Below are 18,962 nucleotides of genomic sequence, written 5' to 3'. Positions count from 1 at the left end.
AGATTGCTGTTTGTCGAAGAAACCAGAAGAAATCCCCTTTTGCTACGCAAAACATTTTTTTTCAAATCTCATGTGATTTTTAATGCATTCAGCGCTCACATTCAATTCAAACTTTCCATTAACATTACCACTATAAAAGTTCATATAGTGTGAGTACCTCTAAAATCAGAATACTCAAAATCTTGAATACATCACAATATTGCGATGCCCGAAGATGATATCAAATAGCGAAACACACGTCGCGGTTTTGTAAATTTTCAAGTGGATTTCTCACATCAATGTGTTTTTTGAATCCAGTAAGTATTTTGTTTGGACTACCCTTGATATATTGGACTTTTTCTGTTTTTCAATTATTTGTAAATAAACCATTGGTCATATCAAAAATACTCATTTAGTTCGAACGATCTTTCACTAATATGATTTCATTATGATTCAAAATCTATGATGAATGGACTGTTCCCCCAAAAGATGACTATTTATAGGTCATTCAAGTGCTTTCACCTATCCCCTCTTTCCTCTCTCTGCTACAGAAGTTTAGCGGGAATTAACCATTTGGCGGGAGATGACCGTTTTCCGCTTGATTACAGGTTTTTATGTATGGCGTATAGCATTACTAAATATGTTCAGCTTTTTTGAAATTCCTCTTGAACCAGTGTTCCTTCTCCCTGTAGATGACCTTGGCTTGGGACCACTTGATGTTATGTTGATGAGCCCAAACATGATCTGCTATTCCAGATTTGATGGTTTCTCCTCGCTGTGTGTCTTTCTTGTGTTCAGCAATGCGGTCAACTCCCGCCAAACGGCCAACTCCCGCTGAAGCAGTGAAGTGTGGAGAAGGAAGAGGGTATAGATGAAAGCGCTCATCACCCGAAGACGACTGTGGATACTAACAAACGAAACGAGAAGTAACTTGGTTTGAAATCGTTTCTAATTTTTTCAATTTTTTCTGCTTACTTTTAGTTTTATTAATTAATTTTTATTTTTTAATATGTAGTCACTTTCATTTTGTATAGTGTTTGTTTTATTCGGTGTATTGTATTTTCGTTTCACGGTTCACTGCTCAATATAATTGATATGTTAGCTATTCATTATTATCTTATTGGTTCTTTCATAGACCATATTAGACAATGGAAGTCGGAACTAATGATGATATTCACCATGAAACATAACATTGTCAACCACTCTCAAACAAACATGCCATAAATATATTTTCAAGCTAAATTGATCCAAAGTAAGAGCCTTCAAAAAGTATTATCAGCTACACATACTTAGTTAGAGATATCCAGAAAAAGTTTTTTAGTAATTGCTGGTTCCCACCAAAATCACTGATTTCGGTGGAAGCCAGCAATTTTGGAATTAATTTATACAAAACTTTCGGTGGAAGCAGAATTTCAGTAATTTACATAAGCATAATGCTTATGCATAGCATTATGTTTACATAAACATAGTGCTTATGCATAGCATAATGTTTACATAAGTATAATGCTTATGCATAGCATTATACTTACATATCCTTACATAAGCATAATGCTTATGCATAGCATTATGCTTACATAAGCATAATGCTTATGCATAGCATAATGCTTACATAAACATAATGCTTATATACGAGTTTGAAAATGTCTTTATAGGACGAAACTGTAGTAACGTTAGTTACAAATGAAAGTGGTAAAAAACATGGAAATTCACTTTCCTTCATTACGATTTCCTACCACGTAGTAACGGCTACATCCATCAATTTACTGTTTTTTTGTTTTGAATTATTTTTTGTTTATTTGATAATAAATATGGATTGTTTTCAATTCATTACAAAATAGGATAATTCACATGCACATCTCTGTGCATGTGATAATAGGGATATTTGGAAATTCCAAATGCTTTACATAATTTCTAGGTTTGCTTATGATTAATAACTGAGAGAATGGAAGTGAGGAATTTTAATATAAAATTCGTACCACTATCAATGTATTAATGTAACGAGTATTGAAAAACAGTAGGTATACCTGCAATAGAATCCTGAAGATCCACATTCACTTCAGCCATATCCAACAAGTACTCCACAATCTCTGTATGTCCTTGGCCCGCGGCCGCAACAAGAGCCTGCTGTGCAGCATCCGCCAACTCTACATCTTCGGGATTCTTAATGATCCAATCACATGCGAGTAAGTATCCCACAACATTCAAGCAGCCGTTTCGGGCTGCATGCACCAGAGGGCAATAGCCTGCCGTGTCTGCATGACCTGGAGAAGCACCAGCGGCGATGAGCTGCCTCACGACGTCACAATGACCTTTGGCTGAGGCTAGGGAGAGAGCCGTGCATCCTTGGCTGTTTGTGAGCTCTACGTCAGCTCCGAATTCCAGCAGGAGAGAAATCATGGGAACGATTCCTGTTGATAATGTGAGTGAAGAAATTTAAAAATTTGGTGTAATTGCATGATAAGTAATGATATACTTCTAATATAGACCACCATTGATATATCGATAGTCCTGATACTCAAAAACACTCATTTGAGAGATAGTAAAATCATTTTCGACTCTCCTAAAAGCTATAATGATATAAAAATACTACAAGATAAACGTATCCAGTTTTTTATGATCCGATATGAATCAATCTCCAATGATAAACTGAGTTTTTCAGTTCTGAAATTTCTTCAAACTTTTCAGTGCTCCTCTCTTATGGATGACTTTTTTGTTCTAACCAATCCGATATCGTTTGAAAGCCATGATTCAACATAATATAAAGTGGGCTAACGGCAAAGTTATCCACAAAAAAAAACTGAATCAAATTGAAATCCAATGAGCGCACCTACGAATTGAGCAACACCATCTAATATTAGCTTCTATTTAGTGATTCAAGTGACTGAAATCATTCCTGACCAACAATACTTAAAAGTATATAATAATTACTTATAACTTAATTTACCTTCATTGGCGTACATGCACAGTACAGGAGCATTCCCCAAGAAATCAGTCACGTGATTGGGAGAAGCTCCGGCTAGCAGCAGCAACCTCGACACCTTCACGTTCGGACTGTACATATTCCGGATATTGCTTACGGCCGCCGACACATTCTCGGAACTTTCCGCCACCCAGTAACCTTGCAAATCCCTGGAACTGATCACCGGCAAGGACATATTTCTGTACACGTGGGCCTTTAAGATGTGATGCCCCAACTCCAGAGTTTTCTCGGGATCAAGAGGAGCTTGAACCCTTGACAACCTGAACGCTATGCCCGCGTGACCAGAACGTAGTTCACAAATGAACTTGGTCGGCTCGTTGTCGTCTCTACGAATCAACCACTCCCTGAAGGAAGGGTGGAAAAACATGTATGTATTGTCCAGTCTTTTCACTAAGAATCCAGAGAGGAGTTTGAACCTCTGTAGGAATTCGTTCCACGGCAAGAAATTGTCTACGAGTAACGAGTTTACGGAATAATAAATCTCTAAGAGAGTGAGAGGGTAGAGAGCTGCCAAACACACGCTGAGAATATGAGTGACTTTCTCAAAGGAACGTATGGTGGGGAACCTCAAATTGAAGTGGAGTAAGTAGATTTCAGCCAAGGTAACCGGAAGCACCTTGTAGCCAGAAGATTTCACGACAAGCTGGCCCTTCTCCAACAGGTCAAGAGTCAGCTTCGCGAACAGGAAGGAACCTTGGCTTGAATTCAGAAGATGCTGAGAAAACTTGTGTTGGGAGACGCTACCACTTTCGACTTTTCCGGTAGTAGCCAAAGTAATATTGCTTTGTATACTGGGGCTGTTCTGCAATCTAAAGTTGATGTAGCCTAAAATATCCTTCTGTATATTCTCATTGGACTGTATATTATCCAAGGAAACTCTAGTGAACGGAAGCTGCTTTGTGAGTTCTTGAAGCTGGGTTCTAACCGTACCGACCACTTTGAGCCAGGAGGGAAAACTGGGGATATGTTTCACAAGGAATGTTGTTATCGTATCACCGTGGTCTGGCCTGTGGTATTCCGCATCGCAAAGGGCGTCAATAAGGATAACGCAGTTGATATTCTCTATTTTTCCTATTCGTCTTAGGCTCGCTAGAGGTTCCAGTATGCCGGTGGTCAGGGCGATATCTGGGTTGGCAATGCACTCCTTGAGCGACAGAATATTTTGCAGGTGTGGTTCGCCAATGAGGTGCTCGCGGTAGGCTACCAATTGAGGAGCTTGACACAGCTGCGCAGCCAACGAATGGATGAAGTCAGGTACTGAACAAGTGTTGTTGTTATCGGCTTGGCAAAAGTGATATGCTACTATGCTGCTGGCTAGCTTCTTGATACTTTCGGAAACGAGATCTATTTGGTAATAAATGCTTTGGGGGCTTCGAGATCGTTCGGGTGAGTGTACTCTCTGGTAGATAGGTTCTTTTCGTCGTCCGAAACAGCTATATTCTACCAGCTGGAGGATGAGGGCTGTCTTACCCGTTCCTGGATTGCCGGTTAGGAGAACTCCAGGACTGGAAGAACCTAGTAGAAGTAAAGTAAACTTATCAAGCTATTCGGTAATCGGAAATATTGAAGACACATACATATTTAAAGATCAGTTATATGGGAGAAATACTTGATGTGTTAAAACTCAATATTCTATGGTAAACTCACTTGTGATAGTTTCAATTTCTTTGATGAGCCAATGCCTTCCGAGGAACAGAGGGTTGGATTCCTGGAGCGGCACTTCGAAAAACAAAGGTTTCAGGGTGAGTTGGGGGGCTTTATACTGCCTGATACGTATCCTAGGATCAACAGAGCCTTTGACATCGGTTCTTGCTGATCTTCGTATACAAGTTCTCCTATTCCTGAAGGTATTCATTTCATCTTGTTGCGTCGCTGGAGAAAATATGATAATTGAACAAATATGAAATGATAATATTTTTTTAACGGGTGATGATATTATTTTTTGATTGTGTTGCTGTAACCCAGTAACACTGTGTGCAGTGCTCACAATAAGTTTACCTCTCGGATACAAAGAGTAAACTATGAAACAATTCAGGGCCTTTCCGAAACCTGGGAAATTTTTGAAAGGTTTCGATAAGTTCTTTATTATGTGAATTGAAGGGGTTATATATATATTTTTTTATTATAATTCATACTGGAAACATTAGAAAAGCAATTTGACAGATATATTTGGACTGCGTCATCAGCTGATGGACCACTATACGGAGAAAAATATGCTTAAAATGCAGAGTATGTTGGAGAAAATGGCTTGATGTCGGAACACATAATAGAGAGAATCGGTTACAGGATTCAAGAAGATTTTAATTGTTGTTTTAAATATCAGTACGTATCCTCAGAATCATCTTAGTGTCGAGGGGAAAAGGATTAAGAGGGAAAAGCTGTAGCTGCATGAACTGGTGAATTAATATATGACCGTTATCGGAAACTGTAGAGGCCTTGATGATGTAGAGGCCCTATATACAAACAACAAACATAAACAACTAATGGAACTACCAATAAAATAGTTTAGTAATTATGTAATTTCAAGTTGAATGGACTAACTAAAAGTTGTCATAACTTACTTGTGACGCTGTGTCTTCTGCTAACAGGACTGGAGCTGCAGTTGCTTTGCCCAGACATCGACATCGACATCAGCGAGGCGACGCTATCCGAACTAGGGTTGGTCCTGTGTTGATCTTCCGAACTACCCGTCAGTGTCGACACTGGGCTAGTATTATTTGACAACATGGCGGATGTTTCGTAACTTGCAAGCGATGAGCACGATTCGTGGTTTCTACCTTGGGCTCTCTTCGGACGTCGTGCTCCATCACCCAGAAGGAGACCCAGTCGCATGTACATGTCGTTTTCGGACGACTTCTTGTGAGGGATGGGTTTCAGAGTGGCTTCGTCGTCTATAATAGAAGCATGAGATTAGATGATAGTTGAGTCAGCATCTGGGATTCAGCCATTCTGTTATTGGTGCTTAGCGAGTTTCCAAAATTGATTTTTTTCTAAAATGTTCTGTGAAGTAGATGAATCTGATTGAAGATCAATGGTAATTTTCAATTATCTATAGAGGTTTTTTATGGAATCAGTTTTGAATGGAATATTAACACTCACTTTTGTGAATTGATAGTTTTGCAAATAAACTTGAAGTGAATAATGAGGAATCTATAATTAAAAATGATATAATGTTGAATTGCTTTTCGAATTGATACAAATTTGAATTTGGAAACGATTTATATCAACAATAAAAATATGTTTACATTAAGTTTATATGAAAAACTTCAACAAATGTCTTCTTCGCAAATAGATTAGATAATGATTAGTGCAGTCAATGCAGAGTTCTTACTGATGATGATACTGTTCAAATATTACTTTCATATTCAATCAATTTTGTAAACTCTTGTGCTTCATAAAACATGGTGTGGTAAAACAGCCACTCCAAGTTGCGCCTTTAGTAAAAGGGGATTTTTACATAACACTAACAAAAAAAAATGGAATATGGTGAATACAAAACAAAATGCAGTGCTACATAAACGCATGCTGAAATAAAAATAAAAAAAAAACAAACAAAAGAGAAACATCAATTTCGTGCCTGTTATCAGTTGATTGAGGCCAGAACTTGCACTTCTTGATCCGGCATTCCAAAGTGACCGCATTTTCCCCAAAACTACGCTAGACCAATGCCTTCCTTCGTTAGATGTTGTTGATGATGTCATTGCAGCTAGAGAAAATATTACATTCATTCGAAACAGATGCAAAGTTTAAATACCAAGAAAGAATGCAAAATAAGTTTATGAAAAAATAATGAGTTTGATGTGATATGGTTCCAAATTTTAAATTGTTTGATTCGTTTTTTTGATTATTCGTAAGAATAATAACAATATGATCAAATTTATTGGAAAACGTAGCGAATAAGGTAGCATTTTGCTTGAACTATGCAAAGTTACGGAGCATAGCGATGACAAGAATGCAGTGGCGGCACGAGGCCCTCTGGTACACGAAGAACGGTTGATAAGATAGAGAAACACTAAAAATCAAACAAATATATGCCTATTCTATCACATTTCTCTGGGATATTTTTAGGGATAGCCAATTGTATCTTTCCGTTTTCCATTACACTGCTGACTTCAATTACACCCATTAGCGGAGTGTTTTCCCAACACCAAATCGTTATTTCAACACCTCGCTATGTGTTTCGATCACCAAGTGATCATCTTCAAAAGGAAGATCGAACTGGTGAACACTTGGTGATCGAAACACATGTCGTGGTGTTGAAATAACGATTTGATGTTGGGAAAAAACTCCAGTAATATTCATTAGGTTGGGTGATCATATTTTTCAAACTTTCTTCACTCATAACTCAATGACGAATAGATTCAGATGAAGTTCTGGTGAGTTCTGAACCAAAACCTATTGAATTCAGTGCAGTGATGAGATTTTGAAGTTGAATTGGCGGAATAAGAGTCAATGACTTATTTTTCAAATTTTATTCCTATAACTATTTTAATAACGAACGTATTACGACGTGAGTTCAACATGAACCATTTAGAAACCACTAGAATCCTGTGATGGTATCAGATTTTATCAAAACAAATCGTTTGTTTTCATTTCTTTTCTTCGAAAAAAAACTGAATTTGTTGGAAAGTATTAGTTTTGAACTTTGGTACTTCACATTTTGAGGAATTAGTTGAAAGGGTTACACATAACTCGTCTGCAGATTTCAATTGCCCGCTATACGTGCGGTAGCTTCTGATTGGTCGGGGAATAACGGCAGAAGTGGAGGAGTAGGGGATGTTTGTAGTGAGCTTGGAAGGTATAAGGCCCAATTCACACAGAATGGACGCCTCGTCTCTGCCAGACGTCCATTCTGTTTGAAATGGGCCTGAGGTCGTGTAATCGCCAGAATGGACCTGCTCAAATTTGCACGTGTATTAAAAATAACGTTTTGTTCAATTCACTTAAAAAATAATGAATTCTCAAAAATGATATTTATGATTTTTCCCGAAAAAGTCGAGAAGATTAATATAAATTGAAAGCATTCATCACTCAGCGGTAATTGAAGGAATTTGACTAGAATCAATCCGTTACAACGAGGCGTACTTTATTCGTAAGCACATTGTAAGTATTGAAGGAAGTCGCAGGTCGAATATCTGCAGGCGCAATGAGTGGGAAATAGCATATCCGCTCCACTAATAACAATGGCGCGACAAATAGAGTAGGAAGAAGACAAAAAAGATACATAGGAAATGTATATAGTTGTAGAAATTCAAATCTTACTTTGAGAGGAAATGAGACGACTTGATTTACAGTTTTTCAGAAATTAAAATGTATACAGGGTTGTGTTACCTACTTCTCAGTCCAAGATTTGTATCAGACTTTTTGAGTGGACCGTGCGGTTCATCAAAAATATTGGTATTTATGTATTTATTATATTAATTTGTCTATAAAGACGAAAGGAAGCTTTTGCGTTGTGGAAATGTTCTTGACTGAGGAACTACCTGAATCTATAATTACCATTTTGCGATTTATGAATCTGAATTGAAGGCTGTGTAAGTCCCATCTGTACTCATAACCTTGAGAGTATTAACAAAGTATTACTTTTTTTGGTTTTTTACTGACAATATATAAATACTAATCATTGAAAATATTCCAGAAAAAGAACGGTATGCGTGGATTACTTGAATCAGAAATTATCCATGATAATATTCTAACAATTTTCAAAAATGTCTTCGTAATTTAGACACGTTTCGCTAACATCGTAGCTTCATCAGTAGAAATGAAGCGTTACTACCAATACGAGGTTCCGCTATTAAATAACGAGACTGGTTACGAAAAAAGGGTTTTATTATGAAAATTATTCTACATTCGAATGCTCCCCTTCAATATAATCCCCTCCCCTCGCTACACACCTTTCCATACGTTTTTTCATTGACCTAAGCAGTGCTTGGAGTCTTCTTTGGGGAGTGCCTTTAGGAGCTCTGTTGTTTTTTGCTTTACCACTTCCATCGACTCGAATCGTATTAATTTCAAAACAGAGTTTTGAAATTTGGCACTCGCACGGTGCCAAATCTGGTGAGTACGGCGCGTTTTCGAACACTGGAGTGCGTTTATCGGCTAAATACCGCTTCACAGATAGCGCATTGGCGGGTTGACTGTTTTTGTTCATCTTTCACTGCCTGAATCACTGTGCATATTGTTTTTGGCGCGTGCATTGGCATTTGCTCAACCCCCACATCCTGCTGCATACGGGAATGACAGAATCACTTGTGGTTCCGTTATTCCTTAAATGAATAGCATCCCAACGATGGCTCAATTCTAAGGTGTGTGTATGCGTGCCGAGAAGATGAATGACACTGAGCCTATCAGCTGTCACTACGAAATTTACGGAATCTTCGAGATACCGGGCGCCCTCTCGTCGTAGCATCGCCTTGTCACGGTAATGCGGGGCTCTGCCGTGATTGACCTTCTTTCCCAAGCTACTCGTGGACAGAGTAAACTTGAAAATTATTTCTGAGGCTGAATCTATAAAGGAAATGGATGTCTAGTTTACAACTCCAACTCACCTCCCAGTAAATTTAGTTCAGGAGCGGGTCTACAGAGGATATGGATGTCAAGTTTACGACTCCAACTGACCTCCATGTAAATTTAATTCAGGAACAAGTCTACAGAGGAAAAAGATGTTGGGTTTAAGACTCCAACTAACCTCCCGGTAAATTTATTTCAGGAGCGAGTCTACAGATGAGATGGATGTGGAGTTTACGACTCCAACGGATCTCCCTGTAAATATAGTTCAGGAGCGAGTCTACAGTGGAGATGGATGTCGAGTTTACGATTCCAACTGATGTCCCTGCAAATTTAGTTCAGGAGCGAGTCTACAGAGGAGATGGATGTCGAGTTAACGACTCCAACTTACCTCCCTGTAAATTCAGTTCAGGAGCGAGTCTACAGATGAGATGGATGTGGAGTTTACGACTCCAACGGATCTACCTGTAAATTTAGTTCAGGAGCGAGTCTACAGAGGAGATGGATGTGGAGTTTACGACTCCAACGGATCTCCCTGTAAATATAGTTCAGGAGCGAGTCTACAGTGGAGATGGATGTCGAGTTTACGATTCCAACTGATGTCCCTGCAAATTTAGTTCAGGAGCGAGTCTACAGAGGAGATGGATGTCGAGTTAACGACTCCAACTTACCTCCCTGTAAATTCAGTTCAGGAGCGAGTCTACAGATGAGATGGATGTGGAGTTTACGACTCCAACGGATCTCCCTGTAAATATAGTTCAGGAGCGAGTCTACAGTGGAGATGGATGTCGAGTTTACGACTCCAACTGACGTCCCTGCAAATTTAGTTCAGGAGCGAGTCTACAGAGGAGATGGATGTCGAGTTCAGGAGCAAGAGCTTCTCAACTCCCCAACTCCTGATCCAACAACTGAACCATAAAAAAAGGTTTGGTGGTGCAGCCAGGAAACGACTGAGTCGCATCCTCAAGAGCGAAGTACGTTAAACCGCCTTCCACCAAATTCTTGAGCGGCGTACGCAGAATTTGTCCCAGGTGGGGGGATCAAACCTCCTATGCGCAGGTTAGCAAACGTTGGCGCTCAAGTGACCATTCACCAAAACCAGAGGTAAAAAAGCCCTGCACGGCTGAATCTAAGGCATCGTCAGGTGTAGCTGACATGCAAAAACCCTCATATGGGAAGGTTGTCGTGGGTATCAAGGTGGGAATCTTGCAACTTGACTATCCGACTACCTCATCGACAGAGCATATACTTTGTGCCTGCCCCGCTGGAGACCGAATCAGGTCTTCAGAGTTCGGCAGGGTCGTACTCTTACCATCTGACCTGAAAGACCACTCACCATACAAACTAATCGGCTTCGTTAGGAAGCTGGGTTTATTTGGCCGAGTGTGAATAGGTGTGAGCCACAATAAACCCTTGCTGGTTGCGGAGGAGGGTTGAATAGACCCACTCAGTATGGACCTAACCTAACCTAGCGCGTTATGGGCATGTGCATTGTCCTGGTGCAAAGTCCACGAGTTGTGATCTTCCACAACTCGGACAGTTTCTTACGAACTCGTTCTCGCAGTGTTGCCAAAACTGATAAATGGTAAGTCTGGTTGCGAGTCTGACCTTCTGGAACTCATTTAGTCATCACGATACCGTTATTGTCGAAAAAAAAAACTATCAACATAGCCTTGAATTTTGATTTGAACACCACTCAAAAACACGAGCACGAGATAGATAATTAGCCGTTGATATCTTGCAACAATTTATAGTCTTAGTCGGAGTTTTTTTCAGTTCAACGAGAAATTTGAGATTAATACTTTGGTCCTGTTTTTCGTCACATATGGTTTTATACGGGTCAGTCCATTCATAATTTATTCGGTATTGCGATACGGGGAAACAGTGATGAAAAGGTAATTTTCATATGTAAACGCGCCCCTTTTATCCCTACGGGGGAAGCCCGTGTAGAATTTGGTAGTTGTAGTACTAATTAATACTATGTTGCTGTATCGCTGCTGTTCCAATGTTTTGACAGAATCAGAATCAACGAATTGAGGCGTGCGCAGCGTTATAGAACAGTGAGGATACACTACAAAAACACACTTTTGTCTATTTTCCACTATATTTCTTTATTGTTGACCGGTTTCGGCTATTACACCATTTTCAAAATGTTATAGAACAGTGCTTTCAAAATATTGTTCTACAGCGCCATCTAGTGGCGAGTTACAGAAAAATTGATAGCCTAAAAACCTTCTCTATGAAAAATTACTTATGCATGTCAAGTTTCATCATGATCGGTTGAGCGATGTAGAAGTTTATCACTTACCAACCAACCAACCAACAAACATCCATTTTTATATAGTAGATTCAGCTTCTTAGGACTTACTAGTCGGAGAAAGAGAGATGAAAGAGTGTTAGTGAGTTACTTTTGCATTTATGAGTATAGATTTTCAAATTTACGTTTCAATCGTGTATTCAAAAATAATAAATACACAGGTTATCCAAAAATTCAGCATTATAATGATTAAATACCAAATTTCAAAAGATAACTCTGTAGATAGCGAAAGTATCTATTAATTATTCCGAAACTTTTGGCATACACTGTATGATTCATGATGAAATACCAACTTCCTATAATTTTCCAATCTACAAAAAATCCATTTCAAAAAATGTATTCCGTAATACAAAACAAAACCATGTTTCGGTTAGCAACCTACCTGACAACGCCGAGTCTTGGGGCCTATTGTTTCTGTTCGAGAGCGGACTCCTCAGGACTTTAGGGCTGAGGAAAAACTTTTTTCTCGCTTGGGGTGGTGTGGGGCAACTCTGGGTCATGACCCCCTGATCGGGCGGCCTGTGTCTCGGGTTAGAGGGACGTGTCTTTGGTAATTTTTCCGGGTGGCCGACCTCGACGCCAGATGTTGATAAATTCTGGCGGCTCTGAAAATAAACATTAGATAAGGTTAAAGATGACAAACAAAGCATGAAGCGGAGTTCAATGCGAATGACTCAGTAGTCAATTGTTATATTTCCTTAATTGATACGGTGGGCCATAAAATCTCTTGAAAATAATGCATAATATAGGTATCCGGAGTTTACTTCACAACTATCAAGTACCTAAGAGCAACAAATCGATGTGGGCGACATGGTAATTTTTAGAAATATATAATATCTGTGGTACCACAAGGACCCATGGACCTGTTTTGTTCATTGTATATTTCACTTCTTCCGCTACAGTAATTTTTTTGGGTAAATTACAAATGTCTTGTACAAATAGCGTATAAGAAATCAGAATTGAATACTTCAGAAGACAAGCAAATAACTTTATGGCTTCAATGTCATAAAATATTACAAAATTCTTGAGAGTCTTTATACATCTTCATTTCAAAAAAGTCTGTCAACTGATTTGGGAGATGAAATGAAATTTCAAAATGAAAATATTAATATTCTCCGAGTGTAAGATTTGTTGGTAACATTCTAGATGAAAATATGATTTACTTTTCATTATTTATTCAAAAATTACAACACTCGAAATTAAATAATCAAGTATATATTTGGAATGAACTAAGCTATATTTATGAAGTCTGCCGCAGTAGTAGACGAAACGCATCCTAGGTGCCACAACAGGGATAATTTATTCAACTTGCAAAAAATTATATATGATATGCACAATATTTAGTAAATTACTATTTTTGCAGCTATACATTTTGAAGGTGTTTTTACCAATTTTTAAAGTGTATATTTACGGTACATTGTGTACATAGTAATATGTTTATAAAGAAACGCATAGCTACAATACAATTTAAAAAACCATAAACATAGAAATCTCCTATACTCATATATTAATCAAGTTGGTTGTATGACCATTCAAATAATAATATATTTATATTCCGGTTCATCCTTATCACGAATGGAAACAACAGTGATAATTAATTTAATTTGCAACAAATGATATAAGAATACTAACACGATAATATTGTTTAGGGTCATGTAGTGTCATGTTTGTTTTTATGCTCCTCTGTTTGTATTTCATATGTGATGTACACGTCAACACACAAGATGAAAAATGATTATCTGCATAATAACAATGGTGAACTGTGTTGGGTTAAAAAATAATATCGTCGCCACTTATTTATATAGCGAATTCAATTGATAAAAATAATGTTGACTCCAGCAATATCGGGCAACGGAGATAAGGGCGGATATCTGTTCATTTTATGAAATATTTTGAGTTCAACAGCTGAAAAAATGTTATTCATTCATCAACATTACGTTGTGAAATCCATAATGGGCATCAACATTGATTTATGATCTTTCTGGGAAACACGAAAGAATTCTTTTTTCTTTCGTGTAATTCAATGTTTATATGAAAGTAGCTGTTTCAGGAGGGCTTTCTTCCAGTTTGTGTCTGAAAGTTACTTCTTTGCATGAACTACACATCCATTTATAGAGTTACTTATTTTCAAACTGATTACTTTCTTCCTTTCTTTGGAAGATCCCCACATTTTTTTGTATAAAGATGGAGTGGTAGAAAGCCAAAAATTTTCCCAAAAAATATTGACTAGTTCCAAGATGAAAATGAAAACTAAAACATTATACCGTAAAAACTGTTGGCCTACTACAGCTTTCAAAACAGAATGAAGCAGTAATAATTTGACTCAGATTATGGAAAAATAGCGACCCGTCCCGGCTCCACACGGGTGCAATGCTGATACTAATAATACATATAAACGCGTGCCATCGCTGCTGATCATGAAGACGAAGCGACCTTCGACGTGCTATTTATAGGCACGCGCCGCCGGCCCTTCGGCCGGTACCGCCGCGACCGCATTTTAAATCTATAATATTTCGAAAATATTCATTTGAATTACACGCTGTAAAGGGCCATATTGATCTATATTAAATGCACTTAATTGGATAAGCATTAATGCTGTATTGCTTAAAATCGCTTCGTAAATAAGCCATTGATAAAAAATGGTTATTGTGAGTTATTCTTAAGAGATAAAAAAGGGGACTTTTTTGTAGACCTTGTTAAAGTGTATGTACAATATTGTAGTAAATTATTTTGATCTATCTTCTAGGTTTAGTCAGCGTTTGCAATGTAAGCTCAAAAAATGTGTTTATTCGGAAACCTCTGAAATCAGCAGTGTTTCTTTACTATATTATGCATGTTATATACATATAAACCTTCCTTTTGAAAAACTTTATCCAATTAAAACACGCATAAAAATCCGTTGCATAGTTTTGAAAATATAAGCATGTCCCAGTGACAGACAGCGGGAAGCGACTTTGTTTTATGCTATGTATTGTAATCTTATTCTCACACTCCCTTATAAACCGTTCACTACAATCTTATTTTGACTGAGATGAATCAATTTGTGGTTCATCGATGTGGAGATATTTTTTTCAGGATCTCCCCTCTTTTTTTAATCTCCAGAACGATATGATATGATATTATCATGAGGAAATTAATATAAAATATACCACTCTTTCAATGTCTTCAGAATCATTTAGCAGTTCTCAAGTCATGGCACTTCATAAATGCACATTCTGTATTTAAAACGTACTGTGAGTTTGCTGGGCATTGAATTTTAATAATTGTTGTAGAACTCATCAGTAATAATGATTGGTGCTGAGTAAGATCGTTCAGCAAATATCGATGACCCAGGAAAATCGTTGCTCGATTAATTTATTTTTTACAAAGGTGAATTAAAATGGGAGAGTAACATCAAAAAATGACGCTATTCCTACGAACAATATACAGCTTGTCAAATAAATTGTACCTCCGTACGCTAATGAACGCATTAGGATAGAAAAGGATGACATCTAACGTGCGACTTGGTGCGCCTATTTGGGTTTCAGAGTAGCCTGAGAGTACATTCCTCGCCGCAAGTAGCAATAAGGGTTGATGGTTTTTTAATTGATGGTCAATTATTAGTTTAGTATGATAATGCGTGTCAAGTTTTCGGATATCCCCCCTATATTTAGTTATAATCATAAGCATCGGTCAGAATATATTTTGGATTTTGCATCACCCCTTATATGTTCATTTCCTCGCGCATACCGTCAAGAAGATTACCCAAAAAATAGCTCACCGCGATGGACGAACAAAGGTTTGACTTTGACAGTGACAGTAAGAATGTAAACGTTCGAGCCGGTGGTGCTACCGAGTATCCAGAAACCAGGGTGCCGATTTACATAGGCTCCTTTATACTCACAAAGCAATCAACCCCTACCATTAACTACAGAGTAAGAGCAAGTAAGGTAAAACCTTTGACGATTTGACCCGACATTTTGAGGATACATGCCAAACCCAATCAATTCCGCAACAATGCGGTATTTGAATTGAATCCAAATCAGTTTGTTTTTCAGCAGTCTGTATTGCATTTAATTTCGGGTTCATGAAGGAAAGGTAGAAAGACTTATTCTGAACATGTAATTCATTTGGGTTGAAGATTGAATTCCAGAATGAAAATTTCTTGGGGATTATTATATTTATTGAGATGAATGAATAAAAAATATAATTCAAGTTATTATCAAAAAATTTTAAAGGTTCAACTCCAGACAGTTCGGAATCGCTTCTAGAGTTATCACTATCCTCACTGGTACTATCGTTGTCACAATCACCTTGAACGTTTTAATAATTTTGTCTATAGCAAAATCAAGAACAACCTTTTTCCACTGTTCTTGACAAAAAGTGGAGAATTCGTCACATAAACTTTGAACGGATTCGAATTTGAAGTCCACATTTTCATCAGCCACATATTGTGTCAGTGATGCTCTTACCAATTCTATTGGGTAAAATCTGGATGATAATGAGGCAGGCAATCTAATTAGTTTGTTCATAATTTCCCATAATCCTTTCAATTTTATACAACTTCAAACGTGTTTTATAGATTTTAATAGTTGAATAAAGATCAATTTTTGGCATATCATCCTTGAAATGAATGTTTCGTTGTCTTAACTATTCTCTCATCTTTCCCCGAGGACATGTTGGTCATACTGAAAATCGTACGGGGCATTGCCCATAACCAAAATGCTTTTTTCTGAAAGATTGGGAATTAAGATTTTTTCAACCACTTCTTCTAATTGTCATTATTCATTTCACTATGATAGTGTTGTTGCCCGATTATGTGTTGGATTTGAATGTGTATGTGAAGCATGGATATATGTTACATCCATACAAATTATTGGTCGACCTTCTTTACAGTTTTTCCATGAGCAATTTTCTATTTTTTTTTCGTTTTCCTCCATCTGAACCCTATTTCATTCATTATTTTCCTCAGAAAAAGATTCCTTGTAACCATTTCCGTCAACGAATTTTTTATGTATGCGGCATAAGGTGAGATTTTTTTTCTCAGTAATGTAATAATTGAATATATATCGACGTAGAGGGCTCCTGATGAAATCATTAAAATCTGATTTTGATGCTTTTATATGTATTTTGCACAACACTCTTGAACTTTTTTCAGGTCCATGCTTTTGCCGTTATCACCTTCTCGATGCACGAAAAAGAGTACATTAGCATCACTTCTCTCGCTTGACCACACAAAACTGTTCACTAGTTCGGACTTCCATTGTCTACTATATAAAATGATTTGAAATCCCTGAAACAGGTAAAAAAGAATAATTAAAAATGAATAGCTGAAAAAAACAATTATATTAAGCAAAAAATAAACCTGAAATGAAATAATAGTGAAATAACCTAGGAGTAAAAATATAACAAATGAATAAATAAAAATAAAGGAATGAAAAAGAAAATGATAAAAATTGTAAAGATTCCAAGTCACGTTAGTTCACGACGTTTCGATTGTTAGTATCTACAATCGTCTTCGGGTGATGACTGGACTGATTCCTCCGAGAGATGACTATTTATAGGTCGTTGAAATACTTTCACTTATTCCTGCTTTCCATTTTCCGCTTCACTGATTCCGTGAGAGATGACCGTTTTGGCGGGAGTTGGCCATTTTTCGTTTGATGATGGGTTTCCATATGTTGCGTATTTCTACGTTGGCCTGGCTGAATACGTTGTTGGACAACATGTATGCGGCTTCCATGAATTTTCTCCTGAACCAATGTTCCTCTCTGTGCAAGATCTCAGCTTGGGACTACTCGATGTTGTGTTGATGGGTCCAAACATGGTCTGCTATTCTTGATTTGCTGGTTTCCCCTCGCTGTGTGTGCTTCTTGTGCTCGGCAATGTGAACATTCAATGGCCTCTTAGTTTCACCAATATAGGATTTTCCGCACTCACAGGGTATCCGGTAAATGCAATTCTTGGAATCGCAGTCCGCGTTTGGGGGCCTGGTTTTCGTGAGGCTGCTAAGGATAGTGTTACCAGATCTGAAACAGGTTCTGATGTTGTACTTGGAACCAATTCTTCTTATCCTCTCCGATAATCCTCTGATGTAGGGAAGTGCAAGCACTGGTTGTGACGGCTTCTCTTCCTTGCGAGGCTCCTGCTGTCTTTTAGCCAAATTATTTTCTACCATCGCTTTGGAGTAGCCATTCCGTAGTAGAAATACGCAACATATGGAAACCCATCATCAAACGAAAAATGGCCAACTCCCGCCAAAACGGTCATATCTCACGGAATCAGTGAAGCGGAAAATGGAAAGCAGGGATAAGTGAAAGTATTTCAACGGCCTATAAATAGTCATCTCTCGGAGGAATCAGTCCTTCATCACCCGAAGACGATTGAAGATACTAAAAATCGGAACGTCGTGAAATAATGTGATTTGGAATCTCTACACTTTTTATCACTTTCTGTTTTCATTGCTTTATTTTTATTTATTCATTTGTTATATTTTTACTTGTAGGTTGTTTCACTATTATTTCATTTCAGGTTTATTTTTTTGCTTAATATAATTGTTATTTTCAGCTATTCATTTTTAATTATTCTTTTTTACTTGTTTCAGGGATTTCAAATCATTTTATATAGTAGACAATGGAAGTCCGAACTAGTGAAATTCATCATGAAACATTGTCAATCACCTTCAAACAAACAAAACTTTTCGTTTCAATTTAGATTCGATTACTAGTTTCCTAGAGCAGAAACTTTTGTCGCGTACTATACTTCATCGAAGTGGACACTACAAGATTCTCGTCATTAGGACTGAGCTCCGATCGTCTTTAAGGGTTTTCTACCACGCACATCTCAAGGGAGACCCTAGGACGAGATTTTGAAGTCGCTTCTTAGATTTGACAAGCTGTACGTCCAGCAGAAGACCTGTACAGACCAGCACATATCTATCTCAAGGAGAGTACTTCCTTGAGGTTACAGTGTTTTCTCAGGAAGGGTAAAATTAATTCGCTAACTTGATATGCGAAACGCGGTTTAAGAGACAGCATTTCAGTTCTGGCGAGGAAGAGGTGTTTTCATTAGATTCATTTCACGTCAGTGGTTCCAACCTGTACTTATTAAATTGTGAAAGTGTTGTTTACTTAAAGTAGAAATCTTCGTTTCTTATTCTATACTTTTCTCGGATCATAAAACCAGATTATAGCGCTTGTT

At 37.7% G+C, this 18,962-nt stretch overlaps 1 protein-coding gene across 8 annotated transcripts in view; it reads right to left on the bottom strand.

Moving 5' to 3' along the window:
- The window catches only part of rols (zinc-RING finger and ankyrin repeat domain-containing protein rolling pebbles), a 439,138-nt gene that overhangs the window by 12,588 nt on the left and 407,588 nt on the right, over positions 1-18,962 (bottom strand). For 7 of the 8 annotated variants that reach the window (XM_074169496.1, XM_074169497.1, XM_074169500.1 and 4 more), the window contains 6 exons: positions 12,166-12,388; positions 6,537-6,665; positions 5,521-5,850; positions 4,607-4,831; positions 2,924-4,474; positions 2,004-2,387 (listed from right to left, as the gene is read on the bottom strand). In XM_074169496.1, the coding sequence (XP_074025597.1) occupies positions 2,004-2,387; positions 2,924-4,474; positions 4,607-4,831; positions 5,521-5,850; positions 6,537-6,665; positions 12,166-12,388 (2,842 nt within the window). The remainder of the gene's footprint in view (positions 1-2,003; positions 2,388-2,923; positions 4,475-4,606; positions 4,832-5,520; positions 5,851-6,536; positions 6,666-12,165; positions 12,389-18,962) is intronic. The other variant, XM_074169503.1, reaches the window with a different exon arrangement.

Source organism: Leptinotarsa decemlineata, unplaced genomic scaffold (assembly GCF_025532065.1).
Source record: "Leptinotarsa decemlineata unplaced genomic scaffold, Ldec_3_MD MMD2_P_RNA_scaffold_5, whole genome shotgun sequence".
In the NCBI taxonomy this organism is placed as follows: domain Eukaryota; kingdom Metazoa; phylum Arthropoda; class Insecta; order Coleoptera; family Chrysomelidae; genus Leptinotarsa; species Leptinotarsa decemlineata.
This window is presented reverse-complemented; position numbering and strand designations above follow the sequence as displayed.